The sequence below is a fragment of the Convolutriloba macropyga genome, chromosome 7, assembly GCF_964194025.1.
Source record: "Convolutriloba macropyga chromosome 7, txConMacr16.3, whole genome shotgun sequence".
In the NCBI taxonomy this organism is placed as follows: domain Eukaryota; kingdom Metazoa; phylum Xenacoelomorpha; order Acoela; family Convolutidae; genus Convolutriloba; species Convolutriloba macropyga.
In genome coordinates, this window is record NC_134474.1 from 58,721,352 (window position 1) to 58,737,048 (window position 15,697).

Below are 15,697 nucleotides of genomic sequence, written 5' to 3' on the forward strand. Positions count from 1 at the left end.
TTAACCAAGGTTAAAATTACAGAATACAGTTTTTCTAAGACACCTACACTTATACTTTTATGCAAAATAGTCGGGCAGAGTTGAATGCACCGCCGAAATGTATAATACAACAAAAACTGCCCCGTCAGGGCTGAAGTAAAATGCTACAAACACCACGTACCCTCTTCTTTGTAACCAGAAAAGGTAGATAAGGAAGCACTGGAATTACTACCACATCGTCAATTTTTGGCACAATTATCCATCATATGTCGCCATTGTAAAAATGCAAAAATGGTTAGTATTCAATAGGCCATTTTTCAAAAGAACCGGAACAATGTGCTCTGAGTCAGAAATGTAAAAATAGCAACCCATTTAATTAGAACTGCAAAGCAACTTGAACTTCACATCAATTAGCCGTCTCATACAAAAACATGGAGACAAAAGAAGGATTATACTATGAGGTAATTATACAATTACTTTATCCTTTGAGACCAAATTCCACAATTTAGCTTAATTTAAATGGAAGTTAGAAAAGCTGGCCCGTAATGACGGATGAGCTTCCATCACGTGAAATGAAAAACTATTGATCAAGCATTGAAAAGCATTGATCATATTTGCTTTTTGGGAGAAAAATTCATTTAAAAAATACCCGACTAAAGTCGGACAAATTGCTCTCAAACAACCGGCGAACGGTTGGATTCAGTAGTAGCGAACTGCGGCTTAGGAAAGCTAGCATCAGAGGGGGGAGGTGAGCGGAGCGTAGCGCTGAGAGGGGACGGTTAAGTGGTGGGGTGAATCGCCAGGTAGAGGAGGGTGGACAGGAGAGTTTTTTGGGGAGTGGGGGTTGAGGGGCAGGGGTCAAGCTTTTATGAATAACCGCCCTTTGCGCCATGCAAAATCGGTCCAGCAAAACATCGCATTAAAAAAACACAGAACTATTATAATTGCTATAAACTTTGTTTGAGAGTAATTAAACTATGCAAGAGACGAGCTCGAAGATTGCTGAATTGGCTTTTAAAAGCACACAAAAAAGACAGCAGATAATTAAGTAGAACATACACTTTCTAATGTTGACCAAATTCCTCTCCAACAACAGGCGGGGCAATTTAATGAAGAGGGGCTGTATCATAGATAAATTTCTATTGAAACAAAAAAGTCACGACAAAGGAGGGGTTCAAATCCCCCGACCTCCACCTAAAAAGTATGGAGCATTGATAAATCGGCTATCAGTGCCTTGTCAAAGCTTATCTTAAAAACGCTTTTGTTTTAGCAAGACCCAATTTCTTAAACATACCCGGCAGATTGCCGGAAAATAGCCGCCGTTGATTCTCATAACTACGATTGGGATTGAAGAAGCGAAAAAAATAATGAAAAAATGATGTTTGTAGAAAAAACAAATTTAAAGTGCCAACTATTTTGATGTAATTTTGTAGTTGAACATACTCCTGTTTCAAAGTGCGACAATACAGGAGCTAGTATCAATACTATTAAGCATTAAAGATGGTAACAAAGGCTCAGTAGAACCAAGTTCGAGGAACTGGCATCTAAAACTGGGCTTATGAGTCTATACCGTTTCTACTTCCTATTTTGTTTTTTGATAATGACTCTGTTCATTTTGAATTGCTTTGCTGTGCAACTGCTGTTTAAAATCACTTTGATCAGAAAGAGTCAAATATCCTAGAGAAGTCAAAAAGATTTCACGTAAAATGTTGAACAAGCTGTGAACAAAGGTAAAGCAAAAAAACCTTATTCGACGAAAAAAACATAGCAGGACAAGTCCTGAAATACAATTCGAAGAACTGAATGAAAAACTTAGAAGTACTCTATCTGATCAGCAGATTTTTTGCTCAGCATGATATTTTTTGCTCTCTACTTTGCATAAAACGTCGCATTGTGAATTCATTGTTTTACAAAAGCTTCAAAGAGTTAGATCCGCACACGAATTTTGAATACTTGGTAGTCAGTTGTTATAAAACTCTTGACATTACAAAAAAAAATTGCGGAGGTCATATAATATTGTTCAAGTCTCAAGCTTTAAAAATGGTCTTATCTAAAAATGGTCTTACGGACTTTATCTCTTAAAGCCTGCAATTTGAAGCCGTGTAAGAAAGTGAATTCTTGCAACATTGCCCTGCCACACAGTAAAAATCATCTAACGCAGAGTGAACAAAAGGCCGTTTTCTACGTTTCTCAAATTGCTTTAATGAATTGCCTTCAACTTATCAAAGTTTTCAAATTGTTTTGATTCACTCATGCAAACTTGATAATTCTCAAAATACAAACAGATATTAGCTAAGCTTCTCTGAAAAAACGCGCATTACTTTTAATCAAAGTGAGATTAAATTTCCTAACATTTAAAAACAATTTCAAGGCCGGCAATAATCTGGTGTATTTGAGCATTTAAATTAATACCTTTAAGATAACTGATCAAACAAAAGTTAGATCACGCTATAGCCATCGTCGGCAGTCCAAATGAACCATTGACAAAATGTAATAATTAGATTAATATATGGAAACTGAAACAATCACATTTCATGTGGACAACAATTGTAGTATTTTTCCGAATATTTCAGTAGCTAACCTGAAAGTAATTAATCTTGAAAAGAAGCCACCATCTAGTATCCTCTGCTGTGGCTCATCATTTGTCTCTTCTTCGTCGTCCGAGTCGCGTCCTCTCGTACGACTTGGACTCGGGGCATCGTCAATAGACGACAGTAGCTTAAACCCAGACCAAGCATTATTTTTCGTAACGTCGTTCTGAACGCAATCAAGTGTTTTGACAAAATGTCTTTATACGGCAACCAAAAATTTGTTGTAAATGTTCTAAAAAATTTGAAACGGGTTTTATTGTAGCAGAATTATTATAAACGGTGTTTGCACTGCAAACGTTCTAAAATCTATGATCAACTGTAAACCAAAAATAACGACAGAACTAGTTGAAAAAAAATTTCGTTATAATTTTCATCATAATTAACGTGCACTCTTACTTTGGGTTCTGACTGTTGTTCCAGTGGGACATTGGATGCCTTGCCATTGAGGAATGGACATCCGGTTGACTTGACAGAATGTAATTCAAACACAGTCTGCCATGCTGTCGGTATTATTGAGAATCCACACGCGTAGCATTGGACTCTCTCCTTCTCAGGAAGATAAAAACCACTTTTCGCTGAAATACGTCAACTTTGTTCGAGGATAATAGCAAGTATCAAACTTAGATGCTACAAGCCAAACATTACAATTTAACTGACTGAAATCATGTTAAGGACGCGTTGCGTTCGACTGGCTGAGTAAATAGATTCTTAAAAAATTGGCAATATGCTAATCGGTTCACTATTCATTTTCCAGGAAATGTCTGAATTTACCGGAAAAATGAAAGTCAGTTGTTGCAATGTTCAATGAGCCAACTAGCCCCATACTCAGGGTCCTCTTGAATAAAAAACGCGTTCACAATTAGCAACTCTTAACAGGATAGGCTATAGCAACTCTCATATTAACTCACTCACTAGTTATTTTTATCATAAACTCTATGAGATCAAAAATGCGTACCTAAAATTTGGAAGTGCTCCATTTTCTGCTCAGCAAATGAGTTTAGTCTCTCGAATTCAAATCTCCATTTTGAAGTTTCCAGCTCCACTTTAGTCGCAATTCTGTCAGATTCGTTCTCCAATCTCGTTGAAAAATGGGATTCCTTCTTCATGGCGTATTGATCGTCACTCATTGGCCAATCTTCGCCATTATTTGAAGCTACACTTTGCATATGCAATCGGACAACGTCGCATTGAGGTCTAAATTTCTTGTGATAAAATACAATATCCGCGGATACAGTTTTTGTTTTAAATCCACAAAATGAACATTCGATTCTTTTGAGGTTAAAGATGTAGCCCAATTTTGCTAATTCAACTCGGCTGAAACTCGTATTTTGGGGAAAAACGGCAAAACTGGCCAGGCGTTTCGTCAAACCTTTGTGTTGCGTATTTCTAAATAAGGAAACAAAGTAATCCATTCATAGTTCTAAATTTTGCGTAAAGAGAGTAGCAAAAATAATTTATCCAAGATTAAGACGACTGCAAGAATTTTTATCCAACAACACTATTTGTTAGAAACAGTAAGCTTATTTATGACTGGCATATACGCCCATATCATAGTCTGTACCTCAACTAGTCAACTCAGGAAAGGTCAATAATAATTCGGGCCATAACAAGGCTCTCATTTTTTTACTCGGATGGATTAACCAAGGTTAAAATTACAGAATACAGTTTTTCTAAGACACCTACACTTATACTTTTATGCAAAATAGTCGGGCAGAGTTGAATGCACCGCCGAAATGTATAATACAACAAAAACTGCCCCGTTAGGGCTGAAGTAAAATGCTACAAACACCACGTATCCTCTGCTTTGTAACCAGAAAAGGTAGATAAGGAAGCACTGGAATTACTACCACATCGTCAATTTTTGGCACAATTATCCATCATATGTCGCCATTGTAAAAATGCAAAAATGGTTAGAATTCAATAGGCCATTTTTCAAAAGAACCGGAACAATGTGCTCTGAGTCAGAAATGTAAAAATAGCAACCCATTTAATTAGAACTGCAAAGCAACTTGAACTTCACATCAATTAGCCGTCTCATACAAAAACATGGAGACAAAAGAAGGATTATACTATGAGGTAATTATACAATTACTTTATCCTTTGAGACCAAATTCCACAATTTAGCTTAATTTAAATGGAAGTTAGAAAAGCTGGCCCGTAATGACGGATGAGCTTCCATCACGTGAAATGAAAAACTATTGATCAAGCATTGAAAAGCATTGATCATATTTGCTTTTTGGGAGAAAAATTCATTTAAAAAATACCCGACTAAAGTCGGACAAATTGCTCTCAAACAACCGGCGAACGGTTGGATTCAGTAGTAGCGAACTGCGGCTTAGGAAAGCTAGCATCAGAGGGGGGAGGTGAGCGGAGCGTAGCGCTGAGAGGGGACGGTTAAGTGGTGGGGTGAATCGCCAGGTAGAGGAGGGTGGACAGGAGAGTTTTTTGGGGAGTGGGGGTTGAGGGGCAGGGGTCAAGCTTTTATGAATAACCGCCCTTTGCGCCATGCAAAATCGGTCCAGCAAAACATCGCATTAAAAAAACACAACTTTGTTTGAGAGTAATTAAACTATGCAAGAGACGAGCTCGAAGATTGCTGAATTGGCTTTTAAAAGCACACAAAAAAGACAGCAGATAATTAAGTAGAACATACACTTTCTAATGTTGACCAAATTCCTCTCCAACAACAGGCGGGGCAATTTAATGAAGAGGGGCTGTAGCATAGATAAATTTCTATTGAAACAAAAAAGTCACGACAAAGGAGGGGTTCAAATCCCCCGACCTCCACCTAAAAAGTATGGAGCATTGATAAATCGGCTATCAGTGCCTTGTCACAGCTTATCTTAAAAACGCTTTTGTTTTAGCAAGACCCAATTTCTTAAACATACCCGGCAGATTGCCGGAAAATAGCCGCCGTTGATTCTCATAACTACGATTGGGATTGAAGAAGCGAAAAAAATAATGAAAAAATGATGTTTGTAGAAAAAACAAATTTAAAGTGCCAACTATTTTGATGTAATTTTGTAGTTGAACATACTCCTGTTTCAAAGTGCGACAATACAGGAGCTAGTATCAATACTATTAAGCATTAAAGATGGTAACAAAGGCTCAGTAGAACCAAGTTCGAGAAACTGGCATCTAAAACTGGGCTTATGAGTCTATACCGTTTCTACTTCCTATTTTGTTTTTTGATAATGACTCTGTTCATTTTGAATTGCTTTGCTGTGCAACTGCTGTTTAAAATCACTTTGATCAGAAAGAGTCAAATATCCTAGAGAAGTCAAAAAGATTTCACGTAAAATGTTGAACAAGCTGTGAACAAAGGTAAAGCAAAAAAACCTTATTCGACGAAAAAAAAACATAGCAGGACAAGTCCTGAAATACAATTCGAAGAATTGAATGAAAAACTTAGAAGTACTCTATCTGATCAGCAGATCAATTGAACAAAGCCAGCCAATACACAAACAAAATCATCAAAAAATTAAGAAACTAAAACCAACAAACTAAACAAAAATATACTTATTGCTAAAACTTCTGAAGCTTTTATCTCATTGACAAAGTTTGATCCCTTTAAATATTACTATTTCAAAACTATCTTCAAACCAATTTTTGACTCTCAAATCGGTCCAGTATTATATCAGCAAGACCTGAAAAAAGTTCATTGGCCCTAGAAGATCGATTAACTCGAAAATGACCGAAAATTTTTAAAAAACGGAACTCAATTGCAAATTTTAACGAAATGTTGCTGAAAATAATAAAACTTATATCTTCAGAATCACTTCTGTGTCTCTAGAGGCTATCCAGTATCCCAATTCTAAGCTTTAAAAAATTCATTGGCTCAAAGATCGATAGGCAATAATTTTTAAAAATAGCAACTCTCAAAAAGTAGAAGTTCGTTCTATTAAAATGTTGAAAACCATTCAATTGCGACCTAGCAACTATTTAATGGCATACTATCAAACCCTGGAAGAGGATACCTGGCTATCTGGAAAAACTCAAAAAATGACAAAAATTTTCAAAATGCTTTAAAAAATTGCAGAAATTAGTAGCATTTTGCATGAGTGTGTGTTTGTAGTACCAAAACATATTGCTCATGAAATGGTCATAACAAGTATTTCGTCTCGCAAAAGGCCTTCATCAGCTTTTAAAAACTTCAACCTCTGACTAATGAAAAAAAAACAAAAATCACAAAAAAAACATGAAAAACTGCACCATTTTGAGCCCAAAAACTCAAATAACCGAAAATAACCAAACTGAAAATAACCAATAAACATTAAATGAAGGCCGTCCCGCAGCTGCATCACTCTAAGCACTTGAAGGACTACTAAAACCCACATTGGGCCTCTAATGAAATTTAATTCCCGCTGGGCTTTACCTGTTTATCCCGTTTGAAAGATCAAAGTCATTGAAAAATGTGTGAACACATCTTAAAAAAAAGCACAGCGCCCCAATACAATTGAAGTTCTTTGAATTTTTTTAAAAATAGAAGCGCTATAATAGCCAGCTGAGATGTTGAGGCGGTTATTAATAAAGTAAATTTAGGTCAAGCCAAAATGAAGAATTCAAGCGTAAAACAGTCACTCGAGAAGTGAAATCGAAAAATGTTCTAGAACAAAACAGTCAAGCAAAAATTTTACATAAGACAAAGGTTTACAATACTAGCTTCACATTCGGTTCGAGAGCAATAAACAACAATGGTCAAGGTAAATGGGCAGCAATTAGTGAGCAGTTACTTTCAACAAATTTCACACAAATTAGATCAAAAAATCCTGCATCAAAAAGAATATTCGCCATTAAGCTGTTTGACTTAAAAAATCCATTCGAAATTTCAAATGTGCATCCAATTTGTTACTCAAAAAGTTTTGACAATAATCTGATGAAAAAACAATTGATACGAAAAAAATCTTTCATATATTATGTGAAATATGTGAGATCTTCACAAAAGAGAATGCTTAAAAAATTAGTGCATTCCCAAAATATTTAATTGCAAAAAAAATAAAATAATTCATCCCACAATGAGGCCACTGTGATTCATCCCACAATGATTTACCCCAAGAAGCTACTATTGGCCATGTCCTGATTATTGAAATACATCATTCAAAATGTACTTTCTGGCACTTAATGATCTCTATTTTCATGACGGTTAATTTCCCTGCATAACAGGATGATTGGATGAATTTTTGCTCTTGATTGTCTAAAAAAAACAAACTCAGAAGTTCAATGAAGTTATTCTTCAGGAATATAAGCGCTGAAATGGCTCAGAAAAACACGCTATATTCATTGTGCCCCATACATTTTAATCAATGTTTAGTTAACTTATATCCGTTAATTACAAAACTTTGCTGCATTCGTACCGTAACTGCTCTCAAACAACGTATTAAATTTTTTTCACGAATATCAATCTCTCTCTTGCAATAGGGGTTCAGAAGAGATCCAATTCCAGGCCCTCTCCTTTATTTAAAAAAATATGTTCGAGTCATTACAACAGGAAAAAGCAGGAAAGAGGTATTAAAAATTTGACAGATACCAAACCAACTTCAGAATTTACACTTTTTTAAAAAAAATCTGTTTTAAAATCTGTTCAATTAAAACCAAAAAACACCATAACTTGGTTAGACAAAAACTAAATTACCGTTTCAATTACGGCCAATTTTTATTAGGGCAATTAATAGCATAATGCTGACACAACAGAAATGAATGTAACTGTTTCTAACAAAATCGATCATGGATAAACGCCCAAACAATATAAGTTCAAGAGTGAGTATCTTTTTAGCTGCCCAGATTTCTCATCAGATTTATTGTCAAAGAAATTTAGAAGACAAAGAAACCAATAATTGTCAAAATAAACAATTGGATCATATTTAAACAGTATTATTTGTAATGTCAACAATTCTGCCATTGACAAAACATTTGAATGAGTAACCTGACATCAATGGAAATGTATTATCCCACTTCATTTGCTATTCATTACAAGGAATTGTCACAGCTATAATTAGATTGAACAAATTTTCATTCATGCAAAAAGTATCTTTTTTGGATTTTTTTAAATTTATATCAATCCTTGGTTAGATATACTATCTCTAAGGTTATAATATATCATGAAATGATTACTTGGTTGCATATTTTATCTAAAACTGAAGTGACGTAATTCTTACAATAAGAATTTTATTCTAATACCAGCCATTCAAAAACAGACCTGAGTCATAATTCAGACAATCTGCAAACACGATTTTCAATGTCGCGCAATTCATTGCGACAGAGACAAATTTACATTTTCTCAGAGAGCATGTAATCGCTTTATAAAATTTAGGCTCCCAAGGTAAAGAGAGAGCACATACACATTAAAATAGCAACTCTGGCGACATAATAAAATCTATTCTGTTGCAATGCTTCACATTTATAATAAAACTACTTCTTGTCAAGCTGTTAAAATTTGCATCAATGCTGAGTTTGTTGCTGCAGTTTAAAAATTAAAGCAGCAAAAGTTCACAAAAATATACTTTTGCGCTGCATGTGAACATCGGTAAAACCAAATAGAAAAGCAGACAAAAGGTTGCCGACCAAATTTGAGCAAACACATTGATGAGAACTATGCAACCAACGCAAGATTGACGCATAAAGCGTAGGTAATAACCACAACTTAAAGACAAACAACCTTTTTTGGTCCGCTTAACTCTCTGATTAATAGCAACTCGATGACATCTTAAAACTGATGGTCATCAAGGCTAGATGGCCAGTTGGCTTGCTCTTACGCCATTCCGTTTTATTTCAAGTTGAACACATATTTAATTTGAACACTTTCACCAATAAGAGAGACCTCGTAAAAGCGAATGGCATTTTTTCAAACTCGATACAACCCACAGCATAAATGTAGTTAGAAAACCAAAATAAAATAACAAAATTCTCATAAATTGCAAAAATGAAGAAACGACAGGAAGGGGTAGCCTCTGCTTACACAAGAGGGCTCTAACCTCGCAACTGGCCTCAAATGATGAAATATCTATAACAAATGGCCACTTATGCTATCAATAATGGTTAAAAATGTGATTAGACTTCTGGATGAGGTATACTGCTCCAGATGGTTTTCCAAAAATCTGAACGAGCATTAGATACAGGCTCATGGTAATTGGACATAAAAATAACGAACTTTCGATCCTTTTTGTGGAATTAAGTTGGTCATGTCATTTATTTCAAATAAGGATAATATATGTAGCAAAAAAAACTTAAAAAGAAACAGAAAATGCAGATGCATATACAAAATTTGTTGACTCCTCGTTAGTTTCGGTAGACCATGCATAAAAGGCACCAGTAAATTTATGAAAGCTGCTCTTCACTCCACGCTCTCATGCTGATACTTATGGTCTACATCAGCGAAAAAGATATCGTGTCAGAGAAAATCGCTCAGTGCTATGACCTAAACTTATCCTCTTTAAGAGACCCTCCAGACAATATACTTGATCTTGATAGTTAATAACGCTACCATTAGAGCAATTGTCAGAATCTTTCGTGTTTCCCAGTTCCAACGAGTGAAACTAAAAAACATCTGTTCCTAATATAATACATATACACAACGCTTAAAGAGCTGAGTTAGTTCTAGCACATACTTGATGACAAGAGCAGAAATCGGCTGATTTTAAATTGCACGATGAGGCAAAAAGCTATACTTAATCAAAAGAAACTTCTCGAAGATCTTTTCATTGTAAACAAAAATTTGGAAAGAGAGGGTTCTGTAGAGACCAGTAAAAAGAACTCTCAATGTCTTAAAGCCCTCGGGCACACACCAATTCGTTTGGAAAACATCACATTTTGGCAGACATCATTTGTAAAACTTAAAGGTGCATACATTCTACAGATATTTTGCATACTAAATTGGCATGAATATTTGCTGGTTTTGGACACTTAATTACATGCGTATAAATGGATACGTCAAGGGTTTCAAGTTTCAGACGCAATTGCTCTGGTGCACAATTGATAGCTCTACGACAGATACTTTTCTTTTATTCTTTATTTTCGAAATTCTTTTTCAATACTCTGAAATATTTATAAAGAAGGAAGTCTATCCGAATTCCATCAAAATTGCATATATTAGGAACAGTTATTTTAAAAAGGCTTATGCAACTACTTAAACTAGGCGATTTAATGAGCGTTAACTAGCCGAATTTGCTCATTAAAACTAACTGTAATTGCATCACCATGTATAGTATCCACAAGCCAATCACTCCAATCAACAACATTTCAATAATTGAAGCTGTGTTCAGAGAGCTTTTTCATTTAAATTTTGTGGTAAATAGACACAATTGAGCACTTGATTGAACAAGAAACAATTATGACTAACTAGACGTATTGTAATAACATACTTTTCATTTTCTCGAAAGCAGTCAATTTCTCAGAAATATTCATTTAATTCTCTCGATGTTGACGATGCATCATGTCAAGATGGCCGAAACCAAAATTGTAAACAAGACAGGAAACAATGTGAATCTAAATTTTGTCCAAACGTTTGTGTATATCGGTAACTTTTGTGTACATACACACGTAACTTTTATGTAAAACAGCGCCTTTTGTGTAAACCAACAAAAACCAGACTGCACAAAATGTACTTTCCAAATCTCTTTCCAAATGTACTTTCCAAATGTACTGAAATGTTAAAAAAGTGTTTTTTAACATTTCAGTACATTGATACCTGAAAACATTCACTATGGACGCTAATACGCATATTGCACCCTGATATGACAACTCAAATACAAAACACTCCTGATGCCGTCAGATTGCCAGAAAATAGCAGCAATATCTTTTTAGATCTGCCGTCTCAAAAAGATAGTAAGAGAAACAGACCAAAGAAACTTCTTTTTATTAAATGCTGAGATACTATATTTTGGTATGGTATCTGTTCGAATTATTGCTGCTTCTATTTGACACGCAATAACTTGACCTGAATTAAAGAAAAAAGTAAATTTCAAGAGTGAGGAAGTCATTTTTGAGAGTGAGGTATGTCACATGTGACCAAAAACTTAATCACGCGAACGAACAAAAAACTCCCTCTACTAAAAGTAAAAAATGAGGTCATGCAAGCAATTCAGTGAAAATACATTAATGAATGAACACAAAGCAAATTTGAAGTGAAGTGATCGACGAAATAAAAAACATATCAGGACTTAAGTCCTGGTCTACAAACCAAATGATTTTCATTGACTAAACAAAAACGTGACATTGAATGAATTTTGAATGGATTGAGAAGATTATTTAGGGAAAAAATCCAACCATAAAAATCGAAAAAATTAAAAACCTAGGTCAAAATGCCGAATATGAATATAAAACCACCAGCGGTTGTTCAACCCCTGTTTTCTCCTTCTACTTTAAACTTTGAGTGAAAAACAATCATGCCGCAAAACCACTCGCTTTTTTGCCCCACTTCCTGCTTTGGCATGACCAAAATCATTACTTCAATTTGGCTTTTCAAATGATGAAAATAAGTGAACAGATCTTAGTCTTAGAAAAAATAGCCAGAAGAATTCCCAAAACGACTCGAAGTCGTATCACCTGAAGGAACTGGCTTTTAAAATAGCTAATATCTCCTTGCAGAACCCATCAATGCAGAGAAAGCAATAATCTTAAGTCAAACAACAAAAGAAAATTTCGCCAATATATATACATATATATTTATTGGCGAAATTTTCTTTTGTTGTTTGACTTAAGATTATTGCTTTCTCTGCATTGATTGGTTCTGCAAGGAGATATTAGCTATTTTAAACAACTTATATATATATATATATATATATATATATATATATATATAACATTAAAATTTAGGAAAATTCAATTTATTATTGAAATAGTATATGAATCATACAAAAAACGTTGTTTCGTGCAATAAAAACAAGTTATATAATCACAAAATAACAGCTTAACCTATATGAGCTCACAGACGTCTCTTTCCAGAAAAGGAGAAAAACAGAGCCTACAGTATGGGGCTTTAATTAATTTAGTAATAAACTCAATAAAACAATACAATGGGCCAAAAATAGCAAAATAGACTAAAAATTAGCAAAGTAGTTTAAAAAATTAACGTAAAAAACGAAATATGACATCAATAATACGTGTACTTGGGCTCTAAAATGTAGATGTAGCGTTTGCGCAGGATAGGCAATATATTAATGTTTTAGTTCAATTTTTTGTAATTGCTATCCTTATTTTTTTACATGAAAACAATGCTTACTTAATTTATAATGCTGTAATATCCTATCAAATGTAATCGAAGTCTTTTACTACTGCTAAAATCCCGTTATTTAAAAATATTCAAAAGCATAGAAACAGGCTGAATATTATTACTTTTATCTGCAATAAGCTGTTAAAAAACATAAAAAACCAAAAAGATATCTTAGAAAAGACGCACTAGAACAAAAAAAATCAGTCGCTTAGCGAAAACTTTTTCACACCTACGTTTCTCTCTCTATTTCAAAAGAAGGTATGAACAAAATAACCACTCTCTCTTTCCTCCGCTCTTCGCATTCGATCACCGAAATAACTTTTTCAAAAATAATTTACTGAACTTCCGGTTTCTCTGCTCACTCATTTATTTTTAAAAAAAACCACAACGACTCTTCGAGTAAAAAAAAAGACAGCACGCCGATAGAATTCAAATTCTTTCAATTGTAAAGAAACAGAGAGAAGGCCAATAAAAGCCTCAGCTATCGCTTCGCGACTATTCAAAAAGAAGTTGCATCAGATGTGCTTCAATTTTGACGCGATAATTTTTCCTCTTTGTTCCGGCTGCTATGACATCAACTTTGCACATACCTGACTCGTCGTAATATATCATTAATGAGATTTTGCAATTCAGGTGGTTCTTGGATCCTATTCCCCGACGTTCGTGGCCCGCGAACCCCTGATGGTCGACTGAGTGAATTGCTGCTTCGCCTGTTGGCCGTTCCACGAGTTTCGGACGGCCGGTCCATAATGAAATCAAGATGGCAACTGAGCCAATAAAAATTCAGATAAAACGATATTTTTTGGGCTTTGTCGATAAACCGATGATATACTGTAGAATCTTCACAACTGACAGTTTCAATGTGCGTATCCAAGAAACCGCTCATTTGCAAGGACGCGCCTTTAATAATCTCGGTGAGAAGTACGAGCTATAATTGGTCTGAAATGAAGAACCATACTAAACCAAAGTGAGTCGCACGTTTTGGTATAGATAGTCAGTTTAGTTTTCGAACACCAACAATGATATCCCTATGTCGACATAGAAAAGTACACTCTAAGAGTACACTCTAAAAGCGGTCTGTATTTAGTTATATCTGGCGCAAGTCAAGAGTTTGCGCATTTTGTAACTTTAATTAAGCATACAGGATTTAAAAAAAAGCTAACACGATTGACAAAAGAAATCAAACTGAACGTTTTGTATTCAAAAAGCTTGAAGACCGTGTCAGATGTCAGACAAATTCTGTCTAGACATATTAAATGCATGAACGCAACGAAAGTCGATAAAAGTTTTAGATTTCTGTTCAGCTATAGTGAAAACAAAATAACTTTTCGTTGAATAAAATATACGCACAAATTACGTAGAAATCATGAAAACGCTAGTTAAAAAAACTATTTAGAACTTACTATGAGAAAAAAAACGGATCTATTCTGTTTTGCCCCACCCCTGGGGAGGGGGGGGGGGGCAAAAAGAATAGATCCGAAGAAAAACTCACGCAAGACGCGAACTTCAATAAACAAGGCTTCAGCCATCATTAACTAATCAAAGGGTTTCAAAACAGAAAAAGAGCGCTCGAGAGAGAATAGATATGATTGACTTGTTAATGAGACGTTGGATAAAACTCACGACGGAAAAGGTTGCACCAAAGCTCACCGAAAATGAACATCTCAAAACCATCAAGTCAACAAAAATGAGCTTAAACCGATGTTTTTGTTCAATACAGGAGAAACATCACTCACACTTTTGCAAGTCGACTGGAAAAATTGTGTGATATTCAAATCATTTTCACAAGAAAGATAAGAACTTGCTTGCCCACCCTGAAATCATTTTTTGATAAAAGATCTGAAATCCCATGTGGTATATGAAGTTACATGTAATGGAGGTACTTCCATCTATGTTGGCCAAACAAGCCGACATGTTACCACTATAATTTCGCAGCATCAAAAGAAAGATTCCTCTATGCGACACTTTGTTTAATAATGTGGTACAGAGCATAACATTGAATGGGAGATTCTAGATGCATGTCGCATGATTGAAAAACTGATGACAATAGAAGCGATCAACATCAAAAAGCTGAAACGCAACTAAATACGCGCAACGAGTACCGGGGTCGCGAATTGACATTGAAATAATAATTCAGAAAGTCAAAAATTCTTCTGGTACATGTTAATTCGAAATTTTGTCAACCCCAACACGTAAACGAAAACAACAATTAGAAAAGAAAACAAAACCTCCTTCTCCAGAACAGAAAACAATTCACCCGGGAATGTCAAAAACTCCAGAATAAGGATTGAAATAATTTTGGTGTAACAAACGTCATAGGATTGTTGTAAAAATAATCAGTGTTTTCAAAAAAAATCATCGTTAGTCCTACTCAATTCTTAGAATATAATAGAAAGAGTCAAATAAAATTTTATATAGTCTTTGTAAAAACTTTTATTCGATGGTTGAACCTGACGAGAACGCAATTTTCGAAAAAGTTCTTTTATAATCTATTTGAGTTTTAATTGACCATTCTTTCTTCTCAGTCTCTTTTATAGGTGTTTACTAAGAGATCATTTTTGTCCCTTTTAAGCTATGGGTATATATGTGTACTTTCAGAAAACAGATGTCCAGCAAGGATTTTCATCACATTGAGAATGGATTTTTGGAAGGCGGAAATAATTGGACATGACTCAATTCAATTTAAGGTAAATGTAATATAACTATATCACATTATATTAGTATATCAGTATACTTTTACGACATGCTCTGCAACATTGTGACCTGGCACCTGAAAGAGTGTCCCAAAACCGCACTCTTTTAAAACAAATTCGTGATACACAGAAATGACCCAGACACAATTGAAATCTTGAAGCACAGAGGAGCATTAATTGCTGTGAATGCGTTAATACTACATAAATGACACTCCTTATTAATTACA

At 34.8% G+C, this 15,697-nt stretch overlaps 2 protein-coding genes across 4 annotated transcripts in view; both read right to left on the reverse strand.

Annotated features, from left to right (window-relative positions):
- The window catches only part of LOC142343196 (COP9 signalosome complex subunit 2-like), a 508,192-nt gene that overhangs the window by 434,318 nt on the left and 58,177 nt on the right, over positions 1–15,697 (reverse strand). The window lies entirely within an intron of this gene.
- On the reverse strand, positions 2,497–13,969 carry LOC142343193 (uncharacterized). Of its 3 annotated transcripts, none has more exons than XM_075394922.1 (4): positions 13,368–13,969; positions 3,526–3,764; positions 2,967–3,145; positions 2,497–2,736 (listed from the first exon to the last, which is right to left on the reverse strand). In XM_075394922.1, the coding sequence occupies exons 1-4, from the start codon at positions 13,661–13,663 to the stop codon at positions 2,512–2,514; spliced, it is 939 nt and encodes a 312-aa protein (XP_075251037.1). In that variant the 5' UTR covers positions 13,664–13,969; the 3' UTR covers positions 2,497–2,511. The 3 variants fall into 3 exon arrangements, with proteins under 3 accessions (XP_075251037.1, XP_075251035.1, XP_075251036.1); XM_075394920.1 differs by having other exon boundaries at positions 3,526–3,956; positions 13,368–13,955; XM_075394921.1 differs by having other exon boundaries at positions 2,497–2,697; positions 3,526–3,956; positions 13,368–13,867.

Bases quoted from the DNA above. Each gene is read 5' to 3' on its own strand.
- LOC142343193 (XM_075394920.1), bottom strand. From the start codon at position 13,663: ATGAGCGGTTTCTTGGATACGCACATTGAAACTGTCAGTTGTGAAGAT. The intron at 3,957-13,367 runs GTATGTGCAAAG...TTCCTTATTTAG, and splicing joins GATATATTACGACGAGTCAG to AAATACGCAACACAAAGGTT. The intron at 2,737-2,966 runs GTAAGAGTGCAC...GATTGCGTTCAG, and splicing joins AACAACAGTCAGAACCCAAA to AACGACGTTACGAAAAATAA.